The following is a 15,796-nucleotide window of genomic DNA, read 5'->3' as shown; positions in this document are numbered from 1 at the left end:
AGTGACAACTGAAAATGTCCCCAGACACTGCAGGTGTCCTTTGCAGCACAGACCACTCAGGCGAGCTTCCTGGTGCGGCCTGAGCGTCGACTGGGGCTGTGGAGGTACAGAGTGGGGGTGCCAGGGGCCAGGGCAAAGCTGAGACTTTTGTGTGTACCCCCTACCCCAGTGACAGGAGAGTCCCCTCCCAGCCTCTCTAAAGAACTGACCAGCACACTGGCCGGGGTTGGTGATGTCAGCTTCGACTCTGACAACCAGTTCCCCCTGGACGAACTCAAGATTGACCCCCTGACCCTGGATGGACTGCACATGCTCAATGACCCAGATATGGTCCTGGCCGACCCGGCCACCGAGGACACCTTCCGGATGGACCGTCTGTGAGCGGGTCGCGTGGCACATGGCCGCCCAGCCCCCGGCTCTGTCACCCCGCCGGCCAGTGGTCCCGATGGCATCACCCAGAGCCTGGGGACAGCGGCGCTCCGTCCCTCGCAAACGGCCAAGCTTGTGATTCTGAGCTTGCAATGCCGCCAAGCGCCCCCTGCCCACCCCGCCCCGGTCGTTCACCTCCCGCGTGAGGCCGCGCGTCGTCGCCCCCGCGGACCCTCCCTGCTCTCTCATCCCCTGTAAGATGCGGAAAGCATGCTGGGCAGGGCTCCCAGCCTCGGTGGGCACCATGCTCTGCAACGGTGGTGGGCTGAGGTACATCTTGCGACTGTTGTCCAGCTCTCACTGCCTTCCTTTGTCCCTGGGCCCCCTACCTGCCCGCACCCCCAGCCCTTGGATAGGTAGCGAGCCAGCCCCACCCTTCCAAAGGGAGAAAGTGCCAGAGAGAGGGGGGCGGACGTGAAGCGAAATAAACACTATTTGGACTGCTGTCTTTTATATTTCTGTGCACACACAGAACGCTAGCATCCATCACATGGAGGTGGGATGCGAACATGTGAACAGCATGGGAAGCAGCTGAGTCTCCTCCAGGGTCCCTGCCTCGCCTGCCCATCCCCCACCCTCCGGCCAGGCCCCTTTGCGGCCACCTGTGCTGTGAAACCCCCACCCCAGCCTGTCGGGGACTCATGTGGAGGCAGATATTTCTGGGGGCGGGGTGCAACTTGTTTCCATCTTTCTTTGTACTGTGGTCACTGTTACTATTATTTAATGAATGGGGTGGGGAGGGGGTGGCCAGGGCATTTTTTGTTGTGTTTCTTTTCGTTTGTTTCTTTTGGTTTGTATTTACATTTTGGTTGTGGATGAGTAACTGACTCCTTCAAGCCAACACTTGCCTGAGAGCATGTTTTTTTTTTTTAACTCTAGAAATCCAATCTTGTAATACTTGTGAGCTAACTGGAAGCAGCCTGCTGCCTGCCCAGGTCTGAGCTGCATCTCCTGTCTTTTTAGTTTTGCTCCGTTATCCCAAACCAGAAGGACGTGAGGTTAGGCTGGACTGGGCGGACACCCCGGTGAAAGCTGGCGGCAGCGGCCGGAAGTGCCTCGCCTCCAGTCCCATAACCGACTTCCGGGAAGGAGCCCCGGCTTGCATTAAGGGTCTCCTGAAGGTGCCAGCCAGTCCTCAGGGCGGGTCCATCCCAGACCCCATGGCTGGCGGCAGCTGCGGCCCCTCTGCTCTGAGGCGCCCCAGTGATGAGCCTGTCCTCAGCAAGCCCGCCCCGAGAACCAGCCAACATTCATCCTCTCCCACCATCTCTTTGGTGGCCGCTCCCGGCAGGGTTGGCTTTGGAGGCAAAGAGCAGTGTGTGTTTCAGAGGCTGGTTTCCAGGTGCTTCTCAAAGTGCCTCAGGAGGCCCAGGTGACCATCTGTCGGGCTCACTGGTGCGCCAGAGGCCGGCCATCAGCCCTCCAGGCCCTGCGAGCGGGCAGCAGGGCAGGCTTCGAATTCTGCTTTGCCCTGGAACCGGAGCCTCTGTTTGGTTCCCTCCAACACCGCATCTTGAGTTCTTACTTGTTTCTCTGCCTGCCAGCCGGGCTGGCCCCTCCTGCCTGGTGCGTTTCCACCTCCATCAGGGTCTCCGGAGCGCCGCCTCGTGTCTGTGGGAGCCAGATCCTAGTGACCGTCCCTCTCTTGTTCCCCAGCTGGGCTGTTAGCACATAGCCAAGTGGCCAGGTGGCCACACCCACGGGGAGCCCCCTGTCCTTTGCCACTTGGCCTCCACCGCTGTTGTCTGGCTGGGGGACACAGTGCCAGTCCATCCAGGTCAGGGACCTGTCCTCTTTGCGTGGCAGGGGCTGGGGGCAAAGAATGGGGACTGTTTTTTGTTTTTTTTTTAAGAAGAACTACATGTACATAGAAGGGTTTGATTACCATTAGACTTGTGTGTAGAACTTTTAAAAAAAATGGCCTTAATAAAATTACAAACAACTTTCCTGGATGCAACTTTCAAACAAGGCACTGGGGACCCCATGAGGGAACCCCGTCAGCCCACACTTCCCATCTGCCCAGCACTGGGTTCTTGGTGCAGGTGGGCAGGGAAGGAGGGGTGTCCAGCCCCGTGGCCCGTTTCTCGCATCCCTTGGCCAGGAGCACAGGTGACTTTGTATTAACACGGCAGCCTCGGCCCATGAGGGGCGTGGGTGCAGAGCTTTCCTGGGGAGGGGACCCAGCCAGAAACCAGCGGCCAGGCATCCTCAAAGGATTCGCTGCCCCCTCCTAGCCCTGGGCAGGCCTTTGCCGGGGGGTCTACAACAGGGGATTTGGGTTTTTTCTTATATATCACTTCTCTACTAAGTATTCTTGAATTGCCAAGACTTTTAGGAACAGGACAGCTTAGGGGAATCAGCCCTTTGACTCGTGATGTGAAAATACTGTGATTCCAGGCAAGCTGCGCCGTGAGGGGTGAGCCGGGGCCCCTGCGTCATGTACATAGATCCACCACCGCGCCCTCACTCGCTGCGGCTAAGCTCCCCTCATCCGTCCCTCGGGAGCACACGCCATGCCTCGGTTTGCCCCCTGTCCTCTGAGCCCCCAGGGTGGGGAGCATGTCCCCCCATGAGGATGAGACCTGGGGTCAGCCTCTTTCTGTGTTCTCCAGAGAGGAGAGTTTGTATCCCTGCCCCACCCTCCGCTCTTCAGCTTCACCCCCTGCAGTGCCCAGGGTGGACTTGGGGGAGGAGAAGGCGGGTCTCTTTGGGGGTCATACCCCGTCACAGGTACCCGTGAGGACGTGTGCCGTTACCAGAGGGGAGACAGCAGCACTGCTGGGGTAGACTGCAGCGCCCCCTCCACTTTCCCGGCTCACCTTGCTCCCCCCAGCACTATCCTGGGCAAGAAGGGTGAGGGCCAGCCCCTTGGGGTAGAGGGCCCTGAGACCCCCTCAATGGAAAGCTTAGGAGGCAGGTCTGTTCTTCAGCAAAATTTGGGGACCCACAGCCAGTAGTACCCAGAAGCTTGGCCAGGCTCCCTGCTGGGGACAGGTGCACAGCAGAAGGGACCCTGATTGCATTGGGTCCAGCCCCCACCCCAACCGCGGTCCACAGAGCTCCCTGGGACCAGGCCTGCAAGGCCGGAAGGCAGGGGCAGGTGGGTGTGGAATGCCACCTCTGTGCTAACCTCCAGCCTCTCCACTGGCCTTAGGGCCACCTGCCTGCCTAGCGGGTGTGCACAGGGGCTGGGAGCCCGGCTTTGGGTGCTTGGCTGGCTTTTGTGTACTGTTACCTACTTGTGGATTTTGAGGGCTGAGCCAGCAGAGTTAGGACATCCTAGGTGTGTTGGGCCTGATTGCTTCGGGCGGCCCACCTCTGAGGAGCATGGCTGGCCACGTGGGGCCGTCATGAGGCCCCTGTGTCACATGCGGGTGGGCGAGAGTGGCTGTCCATCTGTCTGTCCATCAGATGCTGGTGAGACCCTTGCATGGAGGGTGAGAGGTCCTGTGTCGTCTGTCCATCCTGCCAGGGTAGCTGTCCACTGTAGGGGCTGCGTGCCGGGTGCGAGCTGGCTGCGGCCTGCTCACGGGAGATGGGGGATGGTGTGAGGCCCGTGGCGGGGCTGGCAGGGCTCCTGAGGCCGGGGCCTGTAGAGTCCCTTCGATCACTGCTCCTTGAGGGGCTTCTGTGGACCCAGAGACCTCCCGGGGGCTGAGTTCTCCTGGGATGCTACACTTCTCCCCAGATCTCCACGCCTGGGCCAACCCTGAGCTAGTTCATAACCAGACATGCTGCCAACCTCCTGCCCCCACTCCAGCTTCTGAGTTTCCTGCATGTCCAAAGAAGGTGTCCCCACCCCAGGGTGCGGGCTAGGGGTGGTGAGGCCTGGTATGGTTGAAAGACCCTCCACCTCCCTTGCCCCCACCCTAGTTGTGACAAAACGGGAGCAACCACCCCCCACCCTCCCTGGGTTCTGAGGGAGCTGTGGTCAGAGGCCCCGGGGTACCCTTGGCGTGGGGTTGGGGCACAGAGGTGCCAGGTCAAGCGTACCTGGTGCTCTTGGGCATGATGCTTCAGGTGAGGGGTCTGTGGCCGCCTGAGCCTGCACCCCAGCCACACGACCTTAAGAGCTACGGGGGGACTGGGTGCCTCCTGCTCTGGGAGGCCTGCCTGGGGTGAGTCAGCAGCCTGGTTTGTTTCTGCCCTGTTCCATTCTCTGTGGGCCCTGGGCCCCCACCCCTGGGGGAGTCTCACGGTGTATGACGGGGTCCCTGGGACGTTCCTTCGTCAGTTTGGCCTGAGCCAGCTCTTTGTGGTTTCCTTCAGCTTTTGGGGGTCCTGGCTGGTGGGGCTCAGGCACCTCTCGTAACCATGGGTGTGCCACAGGCGCCTGGCCACAGACGAATTCTCCCCAGCAGAGGTGGGGTGACCTGCACTCCCAGGCCTGGGCACTGACTGGGGTACCTCTGAAGGCACCCAGGGGCGGGCAAGACTCTTGTGACCAAGGCCTCAGTTCCCTCTTGTCATTAGGAGCTCAGGTCCATGGTATCCGGGTCCCAGGCTCGTCCCAGGCAGGGAAGGAGGCAGGGGCTAGATGTCAGGAGCTGATTCCAGGCAGCTCTCCCTACCTTCTGCCCAACTGACCAGCACCCAGCACCCTGTCCCCAGGAGCCAGACACGTGGGTTGCCCTCCTCTCACAGGGTTGTGGAATCTGGGGGCAGTCGATGCCCAGCCTGTCATTTCTGACCTCCTGCCAACTGGGGACAAGGGGACACAGCTGTGGCACTTGCCACCAGACTTCGGGAGGGAGGGCTTTGGCAGCTGAGGTCCACTGACCCTGCCATGCCCTCCATAGGAAACTGCCCTTCCCCTTCCAGGAGCTGGGCAGTACCACTGATATATGCAAACCCTCCAGGCCCGGCCCCGTCCCACCTGTGTCCCTTTGTCCAGGCTGGCTCTGCCCTCCCCAGCATGCACATTGTGCTGTGGCTGTCCCGTGGGCTGCACGCGTGGGTGCCCACAGTGGGCGGGGGCGGGCGCTCAGGGCGCACTCGGCCAGCCCCTGCCCGTCCTTTCTGGCGTGGGCACTATCGTCTTTGTACCTTTGCATCCTTTGTAATGAAACGTAATAAAAATTCACTGTTTTCGTCTCTGCCTCCTCCCTTTTTTTCCTCCCCTCTTCTCCCGCCTCAAGGATGAGATGTGGGTTTTGCAGGCGCACCAGGTGGAAGTTGCCCAGAGACCACGCACCCATGAACACGGGCACCCAGGCCTGAGCCCCTCACACACACACCGCAGGATCCCAGGCCAGATGCTCCAGGGGCGCGGAGGGGACGAAGCAGCAGGCCTGGGGCCTGCAAACCGAGGCCCGACACTCCTAGTCAGGCTGCTAGGGCCCCAGCCAGTCAGCAGGGAGCCAGTGGCAGTCCCCACCCCCACTGCCTAAGTTTGGGGTCTCTGGGCCAGCCTCCCCTCAGAGACTTGACCCTACCATCTTCCCGAAGCAGAGACCACAGCCAGCCCCTCCGCCACACAGACACACTTTATTTTGTCTTCCCTGAGCCCCTCTCATTCCCCGCCAGGCCGACTGCCTCCTGGGGCCTGGTGCTGATGACTTCCCATAACTGCTGAGGGCAGTTGTGCGGGTGGCTGTCACCTAGTGGCAGGTCCCCAACCCCATCCCTAGGCCTGCAGCAGCCTCTGGGCCTCGTAGTCCTCGGGGATGGTGTCTGTGGAGAGAGGGTGAGCAGGTGAGAGGCGGGTGAGGGTGGGGGGTGCAGACTCCCCGCCTTCCCTGATGAGGGTCCTCTTACCGTTGCAGCGGTAGCGCAGGTTGGCCCAGATGATGTTCTCCTGGGAGAAGCAGAAGACCCCCAGACGACCGCCCCGCATGGTCGTATCCAGGATCACGTTGCTGTCTGCCACCAGCTCTGGGCCCTCGTAGAATCGCACTCTGCAGGGGAGGAGGGGACCGTGACTCGGGGCCCTAGGCCAAGCCCTCCCCTCTCAGTGTCAGCACCCTGCCCAGTGAACTAGCTTCTCTTCTCTAGGAGAGGGAACTGTGTGTCTCCCTGCCTGGGCCACACTCAGGGCAGAGGGGGCTCCTGATGTGAGCCTCAGTTCCCCTGTGTGACGACGGATGTGCAGGGCGCGCATACAGTAGATGCTAAACATAGCGCCTAGACTTCCTGGCAGCGCAGAGTGGGGATTGGGAAACGGGGAGTGGGTGAGACCCCACCTTCTGCTATGTATGTGCGGAGTTCAGAACCCCCAGCCCTGGGTCCAGGCCGCCCAACCTGGCCCCGCCCTTCCCGAGTCCAGGCCCGCCCCTGTCCCGCCTCCCCTCTGGCCCCGCCTCCCCTCTGGCCCCGCCCAATGAACAGCTCATCTGCCGGACCTGAACCCTCCCCATGTCCTCGGAGGGGTATCATGCCCCAGGGCCAGTTATTTCTGCCTGTATTATTCCTATTTTACAGGCTAGGGGACCAAGGCCCCCCGAAGCAACCCTCTCCCACAAGAGCCAGGAATGAGCAGGGACTCTGGGCCCCTTGGCGGAGGGTGGGTTCCCACCTAATATAGCCCACTTGGGGCCGGTGCTGCAGGAACCAGCGGTAGGATGTCTTGTCCTTCCAGCCCACGTTCCGGGGATCCTTCCACAGCAGCCGCACCTGTGACGCTGTGTCCCCTGTGTGCCACAGTGCGTTCCGAAGCTGCTCCCCAGGGCCTGTGGAGGACTTCACGGCCTACCACATCCAGGAAGAGGGGAGTGGGGTCAGGGACCATACAGGCCACCAAGGCCCCCAGACGGGCAAGGAGCTTTGAGTCACAGAGGAGTGGTGGGGGCCCCTGGTATGCCTGGATGGGAGACCCTCAAGGAAGCCTTGGCCACATGGAGGTTTACAGGTAGGTTATAGGGGGCAGCAGTGGTCGGTAGGATAAACTAGAGTCTAGAGGACTTAGGGAATTTCAGGGTTTCAGTGAAATACTGGGGTCCGGGTGGCGCTAGTAGTAAAGAACCCGCCTGCAATGGAGGAGATGCAAGAGATGGGGGTTCCATCCCTGGGTCTGGAAGATCCCCTGGAGGAGGGCATGGCACCCCACTCCAGTATTCTTGCCTGGAGAATCCTATGACAGAGGAGCCTGGCAGGCTACAGTCCATGGGGTTGCAAAGAGTCGGACATGCCTGAGCGCATCTATTCTAGGGGGTCTGCAGGAGGATTTAGAACCTGAGAGAAAGCTTGGGGCTCTGTGAGGGGGTTTGGGTGCCCACAGGAAGACCAGGGGATCCTGGGGGAATGTTTGAGGGCCTGTGGGAGGAACTGGGAGGATTTCGGTAGAAAGCCTTTGAGGTCCGTAGGATAATGCCGGGGACTGCAAGACTTGTGGGTCTGTGGAAGGGTAGGGGGCCTCAGAGAAGGCACTGAAACCAAGCGCTCAGGAAGGGCCTGGCACCTTGAGCTGGATGCCGGGCTCTGCCACCGCACGGAAGGGGTTCGCCTGCCAGTACGTCTGCTCCATCTGCTTCCACATGACCACATAGAAGCTGGAGCTGTCCTGGTAGCCAAAGATGAAACCAGCGTAGTCGTCATCCGTGGCAGTGTTCACGTGGAACGTGCCTTCGAAATCCACGCCATTGAAGGCCGTGTAACCTGGGGAGAGGAAGGCACGCTAGCCTCTGTCCTACCGGGATCCGGATCCGTCCCTGAACCTTGCCCCTTCGGAGTACAGAATGCCCAAGCCCAGAGTCCAGCCCACCTAACCTGGCTCCGCCTTTCCCGAGTCCAGGCCCGCCCCTGTCCCGCCTCTCCTCCCGCCCCACCCCCCGAGCAGCTCCCTGCATGGCTTGGCCACCCCCGCGTCTCACCCACAGCCAGGCCTGGGTCGCTGTTCATCGTCTGTACGATCTCCATACCCTGGTGAGGTTCAAAGGAAGAAGGGCGTCAGGCCAGAAGGACTGGGCTCCCTGCCCCCAGTTTAGGACCCGCTGTGGTGGTCCTGGGCTCCCCCTACTTCCCGCCTCGTCCCCGCCCCCACCTGGTTGAGCACCACCCAGTTAGGGTCTATCTGTGCGTCGCCCTCAGGGTCCAGCACGACCGTCTGGAAGGCCCGGAAGTCGGTGAGGGTGACCTCAGCGTTCTCCGGACACACATCGATCTTGTCTACCACCTTGTCCGCATCAAAGTCGCCCTGGCACGCGTCACCCACGCCGTCGCCTGAGAGGAGGTGGGAGGCCCCCCCGCAATGATAGAATGAGCTCCAGGCCCCGCCCCAGGCCTGGCCATGCCCATACAAGCTACTGGCCCTGCCCAGGCCACGCCTCCAGCTCGGCTCACAAATGCCACTGCCCCCACCGTGCCCACCCCTAACCTCACCCTGGCCCCATCCCCCACACGGGACCTGCGTCCAGCCTTACGGTCCATGTCTTCCTGGCCCGGGTTGGGCACTAGACGGCAGTTGTCCCTACTGTCGGGGACCCCATCATTGTCGTCATCGTCGTCGCAGGCGTCACCCTGGCCATCGTGGTCTGAGTCCTGCTGGGCACTGTTGGGCACTGTAGGGCAGTTGTCCTTCGAGTCCTGGTGCCCATCCCCATCCCTAGAGTGGGTGGAACAGGGACAATGAGACCCCAGAAAGCCGGGTCAGGTGCTGCCCACCCTGGGTCCCCACCTCAGCCCCAGATGGCCTGCTTACTGGTCTTGGTCGCTGTCACAAGCATCTCCCACGAAGTCGTGGTCCACATCCCTCTGGGGGCCAGAGGAGGGGGAGGATACAGACGTTCATAATCATGGCAGAAGAATTCAGAAGCCTCTTTCCCACCCCCAGTTCCAGAGCCAAGATCCTCCTGTGCCCAAGCAACAACCCCCACCCCCGCCCCGACCCCAAGTTGTTCAGACTGGGCTGGAGTCTTGTTAACCAGTCTGGGACTCACCTGGGGGTCTGCCCCAGCTGGAGTCTGGCCTACACTCACCTGGTCTGCGTTGCTCTTCTGAGGACAGTTGTCACAGGCATCTCCTACACCATCACCATCAGTGTCTTTCTGATCTGAGTTGGGCACCTTGGGGCAGTTGTCCACCGGATTGCGGATCCCTGTGAGAAGCAGGGGAACAGAACCGGATCCCCAGATGGGGCCGGGGTTAGGCTGACTTCAGCAGAGCAGGTGCAGACCTGGGATTAGTCTGGGACAGAGTCCCCACTCCACCTTTGGCTGGCTCCCAATAACTACAAAGTTAAACCAAGTATTCGTGCCCAGTGCCCAGCCTCCTAGAGACTAAATGGAGCGGTGCAGGGACTGGCTCAGTATGTGCACCACCTTGAGTCTCTCCTGGCTGTAAAAATGGTACCTCCTCCATGGGGCCCTGTCCCCCATGCTCACGGCTCTGTCCTCTTTCCCCTGCAGCATCTAACGCACGGTCCCCCTTTCCCTCCTCCAGAAGGTCTTCCCTCTTTCCCTCGGCATCCCAGCTTGCATTTCTGCCCACGGAGCAGGATCAGCGGTCCATGGCGCCCTAGGCAAGCTCACCCGCTCCCCGGCTTCCAGAAGAGGCTGAGCCCCGCCTCCAGCCAAACCCCACCCCTTGGTGCCCGCCCTTTCCTCTCCTCTCCTCCCCTGCCCAGAACTTACGGTCGCCGTCTATGTCGTCGTCGCAGGCGTCGCCTCGGCCGTCCTTATCTGTGTCCTTCTGGTCGTCGTTCTTCTGGGACCGACAGTTGTCGCACGCATCGCCCCACTTGTCGCCATCCGTATTTCGCTGGTCTGGGTTCCGCACGAGCGGGCAGTTGTCCTAGAGGTGAGGGCCGGTTAGGGGATAGGCAGTCCTAGAGAGTCAAAAGTCACTCCCCAGACTGTCCAGCTCCGAGGCCCCGCCTCCTCTGCATGGAACCCTCCCCCCTAGTCCTTTGGGACCCCGAGATCAGCCTCTGAGGCCACACCAGTCACCCGGAGACACGCCCCCCACCCGGTCTCGCCCAGGCCCCACTTTTGCCCCACCTTCTCATTGAGGACGCCGTCCCCGTCGGCGTCCGGGTCGCAGGCGTCTCCGATGCCGTCCCGGTCCACATCCTCCTGCCCTGAGTTAGGCACCGTCACGCAGTTGTCCTAGGGGTGGGCGCTGCGGGCATTAGGGGCGTGGCCAGTAGGCCCGCCCACCCTCTACCAGGCCACGCCCTCCGCACCCCCCCCTACCTTTCTGCACTGGCGCTCAGAGCAGCGTAGCTTCTCGTCCGGAAAGCCGTCTAAGTCTGTGTCGCGGCCGCAGATGAGCCCATTGCCAGCCCAGCCGACGGCGCACTGCGGGTGGGGTAGTAAGTGGGTGCTCTAGCGTGGCCCTACACCCGCACCCTCATCCCATTCCACTCCTGGCCCGCTCGCACTCACCACGCAAGATCGCGACCCATCACGCTCTAGGACGCAGTCGGCCTTCTCGTGGCACGGGCTGGGCGTGCCGTCAGGGCAGAAGCGCTGTGGCCGCCGACGGCAGCCTGATGCCTGGTCGCCCACGAAGCCGGGCTGGCAAGGGCCACACTGGAAGGAGCCCTGAGCCCAGGCCACAGGAGGTCAGCCCCCGCCGCCTGACACCTCCGCCCCACCCTCCATCTCTCAATCCTTCCTTCTCCTCCCAGGCCTTACCACGGTATTGACGCATACAGAGTTGGGGACGCAGTTATGCTGCCCGGTCTCACACTCGTTAATGTCCGTACAAACCTGAGTGGGAGAGAGCGCACTGGTCAACGCTCCAGGCAGATACCCCCAGACCCGATTCAAGAATCCTCTGAATCCTACCTCTTCCCTGCACCTTGCCTCTAGTCCCGACCATCCCTGATGGGAAACCCTTAACTTCTTCTTCCCCAGACTCCTGTCCCCATCTGTTGCACCTGGAGCCAAGCAGGCTGCAAGGCTGGAGTTTACTTAACAAAATGCCGCCCACCCCGAAATGCTCCTCCCGGCTCTCCAACCCCCGATGGCCCTCACCTGCTTGTTGGCCTTGGCGAAGGCCAGCCCCACGCCCTCATGGGTGGGGCCGCTGAACCCAGGTGGGCAAGCCTCGCAGCGGAAGCCCGGACTGGTATTGATGCAGCGAACGCGAGGGAAGCAAGGATGGGCAGTGCACTGGAGGAGGAAGGGCCGGGGAGGATCAGAGGATGAGGAGCTGGGCCTCCCAGAAAGAGGCGCCTTAGGGCTTATTGAACTTGTAAAGTTCAAGGGCCATCAGCTAGCTATAGGAGGGAGGGGGTGCCATGTGGGGCAGAGGCTATTGTCCCAGAGGTCACACACGGCTTTGCCTTGATGTGGGAAAGGGCAAGACCAGGCGAGGAGAAGGGCCTGCCTGGAGTGGGGCTGTTTCTGGGACCCGGTGGGCTGGATGCTCATGGACGGGGGAAGAAATTTTGAGGGCGGGCGTCTCCAGCGGAGCGGGGAAGTGGTCGTCGGGGCGTGCGTGCCCGTCGGTGAGGAGGTTGCCTGGGCGGGGGAGCCCCGGTGGTGGAAGGGTCGCTGGGGTCGGCGACCCCGGGCGGTGGTGAGTGGGGTCGTTGAGGGGGACCACTCCCGGCGGTAGGGGAGTCGTCGGGGCTGACGTCACTGGCTATGGAGGAGGTCGTCAGGGTGGGCGTCCTAGGTGGAGAGGGGCGTGGTAGGGGTGACTGTCCGCCGGCGGTGGGGAGGTCGTCAGGACGTGCGCCCCCGGAGGTGAGGGGGGTCCTCCCAGCGGACGAGGAGGTCGTCGGGGCGGGGCGGTGGGGAGTTGTGGGGCAAGCGTTGGGGGTTCGTCGGGGCGGTGGTGGCAGACGCACCTCGTTGACGTCGGCGCAGTGCGAGCCGTTGCCTGTGAAACCTTCGGGGCAGGGTCCGCAGCGCGCGCCGTTGGCTGTCTCGGTACAAGCCACTCCGGGGAAGCAGAAGCCGGGCGAACACTGGCTTAGCGGCCGTACCGTCAGTTTGGGGGTTCGCGCGGGTTGCATCCCTGCAGGGAGTGGGGCGCGAGTGGTTAAGGCCACGCCCAGGGGTGGAGCCTATCGAGACAGAGCTCCCATCCTGGCTGTTCTGCGACCCCGCCCCGTACTGAGTGCTCCGCTCTCCAGGTCTCTGCAGACTCTGGATCTCTGCGCCCGACCGTTTTTTTTCGCTTCTCCCTCCGCGACTCCACCTCCCAGCGTCTCTCGCAAGGTTTCTGGCTCTTTTGGGGGTCTCCCCCTCCCACAGTCTCTCTGTCTCCTTTCTGTTCCTCTCTCTCCATCTTTCATCCAATCTCTCCATCTCTGTCAACCTCTGTCTTCTTCTCTGTCTCTTTTGCTCCCGGTCTGTCCTCTGCTCTCTGGATATGTTTCTGTCTCCCCATCTCTTCTCGCTCCCCGGCCACCCCGTCTCCGTCGCCCCGGCTGCGCTCACCGCACGCGTCACACTCCATCACCGTGTTTTTCAGGAACGTAATCTCCTTGACCTTTGGTGCAAGGGAGATGGGGTGTGGTCAGCGGGGCTCCATCATTCTCCTCCCTCGCCGGTCTCCCCTCTCCCTCTCTCAGACTCCTTCCCCATGGCACCACCGTCGTGGACCCTCTCCCCACGGACTCCCTACCCCCAGATCCGCACTCTCCCAGCCCCTTCTCCTCCTTCTCTGGGATTTCCTTCTCCCCTCAAGGATCCGTACCCTCTCCCGTAGAACGCCTCATCCTTGGGACCCCCCCCCCCCCGCCCCGCCTCCTCTCCCTCTTCCTTTCCATAAACCCGGCCCCTCTTCACCTCCATCAGGACCAACTTCTCCGGTCCCTTCCCACTCCCCCACCCTCCCCTGCCTCCGAGACCCACTTCCCCTCTTCCAAGTCTCTGTCTTCTCCCCTGCACCCCCAACCCCCCAACCCCGGCCGGCACCTGCTGCCGCAGTAGGTCCCGTACGTCCTGCAGGGCCGCGTTGGTCTCCTGGAGTTCGCGTAGCATCTGCGGGCCCAGGTCCCCACCTGCGCTGACAGGGGGCGCTGGTGGGGCGTCGGGAACCGGCGACCCCCATCACCACTCCTCACCCCGCCGCCGCAGGGATCCCTGACGCCCACCCAATTACTTGAGCTTCTGCCCCACTTTCTGCTGTCTCCACCCGGCACGCCCCGGTGAACTTTCCCCGAACATCAAGGAGCCGCGCGAGACCCTAGGCCTCCCGTGAGTCCTGTCCCTCTGGGGGTCAGAGGCACGGCGTGGGGGAGGAGCGGCTTACCCAGCGGCATCTGCCCCTGGCCTGATGCCCCGAGGGCAGCCAGCGTGAGCAAGAGAACGCGGGCGGCGGCGAGAACCATGACGGCGGCGGGGAGCTGGACGGCGGCTCGCTCTCTGCCGCCCACGAGGGCCGAGCGGCCTATTTATCCCGGCGGCGCGGCCGGCCAGGGGGACGGCCCACCGCGGCCCTGCCCAGCGTCCAGCCACAAGGTAAACAGACGGCGCTGGCCTCCACGTTCAAGGCCCCGCCCAGCGCTGCTGAACCCGGATCGGGCGAGGAAACTGAGTCAGCGGGGGCTTGGGCTGAGGTTGGTGGGGCGGGGAATCAGTCAGGACCGCCCTCCAGCCCTTTCATTCACTTGTTTGAGAGACGGCTGCGTGCCAAGCCTCCACCATAGCTGGAACCGAAGCGAGCCCCATAGCGGCTCCCCTCAGCTCACACTTGGGGAAACTGAGTCAAGAGTGGCTTAAGGTTAGGAGTTACCTCCTCCCCCAACCCCTTTCTGGTCTTTCCTCTTTGCCGTTCTCTGGTTGATGGGTAGGTAGTGGTGATAACCTGGTCGCCCAGAGGCCAGAGCCCACTCAGTCACCCAGTCTGTGCACCCGCCTGTGTGTGTCCCTCCCCGCAGGAGGGCTAGCAAATTAAGAGACTCCGGCTGGAGGAGGTCTGAAGGGGAGCCCTGTGCTTCTGTTTGTCGAGACTTTGCCCATACCATCGGAGCTCCAGTCCAGCTCTGTGGGAACAGCTTGTAATAAAAATAGAAATTATTGCTAATCAGGAAAATCCTCCCAGCCCAGCCATGCTCTTAAGCTACAAAACACCTCTGTTTTCTGGTATTAACACTCTCTACTGCTACCCTTCAGTGTTTGCAGCCTCTATTCTATAAGCAGGGAAACTGAGGTCCAGAGAGGTGAAGCAAATAGCCGAAAGCCACTGTGAGGGGCAGGGATGAAGCCAAGATAGGGTCATTGCCAGATCTGTTCTAGTGGGAGGTTGCAGAGAAGTCACTGAGGACTTCCTGGAGGAGGTGGCAAGAAATCTAAAGGAAAGGAAGACTCAGTTCAGGGGATAAAAAAGGTGACAATTCTGGCAGAGAGAAACATGTGAAGCTTGAAGTTGGGGATATTTCAGCCACATTCATTCATTCCACAAACGCATTGACCATCTGCTATGTGCCATGAGGCTGGGGACATGAAGTGGACAAACCAGATTGGGCTCCTCCCTCGTGGGGAGCCCACCATAATCGTCCCAAGGGACAGGCAGCAGTGGGAGCTCCAAGAAGGTGCCTGACCCAGCTTGGGGCATCAGGGGGAGTCTAGGGAGGTTTCTTAGAAGAGGGGGGAACACAGAGCTATGACCAGGAAGGTGAAGAGACCACAGCCAGATAAAGAGATGGCTGAAAGGCATTCTAGCTAGAGGAACAGTATGTGCAAAGGCCCTGAGACAAAAGTGAGTCTGGTCTGCTGGACAGATTGATCTCAGGGTAGGGAAATCTTAGGGCTCAGGAGAACTGGTGCCAGGTGGTACAGGGCTTGGGCTGTCTCCTGAGGGCAATGGGGAACCACAGAGGGTGAGTGAGGAGTGGTGGGGAGGCCTAAGAGTCAATCCCAACCTGGGCACTTCTAGTGAAGCCTGTGCCCTGATGCCTGTGGCAGGACCATGAGCTCACCTCCTGTTTCCCTTGGCATCCGGCACACCTGGGGGCCACTCCCGGCTGGTGCTGGGATTCTTGGGAAAACCACGGCTCCAGGAGGGCCTCTGGGCTTGCGTGTGCCTCATGCAGCTAGGATGAGGACACATGGAAGCCAGGCCCCTGCCACAGGCTTGGCACGGGGCTAGAAGCGTGGGCACGCATGGCCGTGTTCATGGCTGGGCCATGAGGAGTTATGAAGAAGAGCATTCTCAGCAGAGGGAATGGTGAAGATGGCAGTCCTGAGGCTGTCCCAGTCTGCAGATTAGACAACAGAGGCCTGGAGCCGGCCAATCGGGTTTAATGTTCCTGCTCCCTGGATCCCACTGGCTCTGAAATCCCACTTCCAGGCAGCAGCCCCCTCCTCCCTCGCACACCTTGGCAGCCTCACATTACACACTCACTCACTCTGGGTGAACTTCCGGCCCTTGTACCTGCTGTTCCCCACCATCCCAAATACCGTTCTCCTTCCTCCAAGATCTGGCTCTGATGCCCCCTCCTTCAGGAAGCCCTCCCTGATCTTCTCGGGCA

General features: G+C 61.4%; 2 protein-coding genes across 3 annotated transcripts in view; one reads left to right on the top strand and one right to left on the bottom strand.

Moving 5' to 3' along the window:
- CRTC1 (CREB regulated transcription coactivator 1) overlaps positions 1-5,523 on the top strand; it is an 85,200-nt gene extending 79,677 nt beyond the window's left edge. For both annotated transcript variants that reach the window (XM_019963807.2, XM_019963806.2), the window contains one exon: positions 170-5,523. In XM_019963807.2, the coding sequence (XP_019819366.2) occupies positions 170-381 (212 nt within the window). In that variant the 3' untranslated portion in view covers positions 382-5,523. The remainder of the gene's footprint in view (positions 1-169) is intronic.
- Positions 5,524-5,897: 374 nt separating this feature from the next.
- COMP (cartilage oligomeric matrix protein) lies at positions 5,898-13,675 on the bottom strand. The gene is made up of 19 exons (XM_019963804.2): positions 13,576-13,675; positions 13,239-13,324; positions 12,759-12,810; positions 12,164-12,333; positions 11,343-11,480; positions 11,001-11,075; positions 10,749-10,907; positions 10,557-10,661; positions 10,362-10,469; positions 9,996-10,155; positions 9,342-9,460; positions 9,065-9,117; positions 8,787-8,968; positions 8,408-8,586; positions 8,238-8,286; positions 7,826-8,022; positions 6,944-7,116; positions 6,187-6,326; positions 5,898-6,102 (listed from the first exon to the last, which is right to left on the bottom strand). Exons 1-19 carry the CDS (start codon positions 13,652-13,654, stop codon positions 6,056-6,058), a joined length of 2,271 nt encoding a protein of 756 aa, XP_019819363.2. The 5' UTR covers positions 13,655-13,675; the 3' UTR covers positions 5,898-6,055.
- Between the last annotated feature and the right edge of the window lie 2,121 nt (positions 13,676-15,796).

Source organism: Bos indicus, chromosome 7, assembly GCF_029378745.1.
Source record: "Bos indicus isolate NIAB-ARS_2022 breed Sahiwal x Tharparkar chromosome 7, NIAB-ARS_B.indTharparkar_mat_pri_1.0, whole genome shotgun sequence".
Classification (NCBI taxonomy): Eukaryota; Metazoa; Chordata; class Mammalia; order Artiodactyla; family Bovidae; genus Bos; species Bos indicus.
Note: the sequence above shows the minus strand (reverse complement) of the source record. Positions and strands in the feature narration are given on the sequence as shown.

Bases quoted from the DNA above. Each gene is read 5' to 3' on its own strand.
- COMP (XM_019963804.2), bottom strand. From the start codon at position 13,654: ATGGTTCTCGCCGCCGCCCGCGTTCTCTTGCTCACGCTGGCTGCCCTC. The intron at 11,076-11,342 runs GTGAGGGCCATC...TCTCCCACTCAG, and splicing joins TCGCCAAGGCCAACAAGCAG to GTTTGTACGGACATTAACGA. The intron at 10,470-10,556 runs GTAGGGGGGGGT...GCCCACCCCTAG, and splicing joins CTGAGCGCCAGTGCAGAAAG to GACAACTGCGTGACGGTGCC.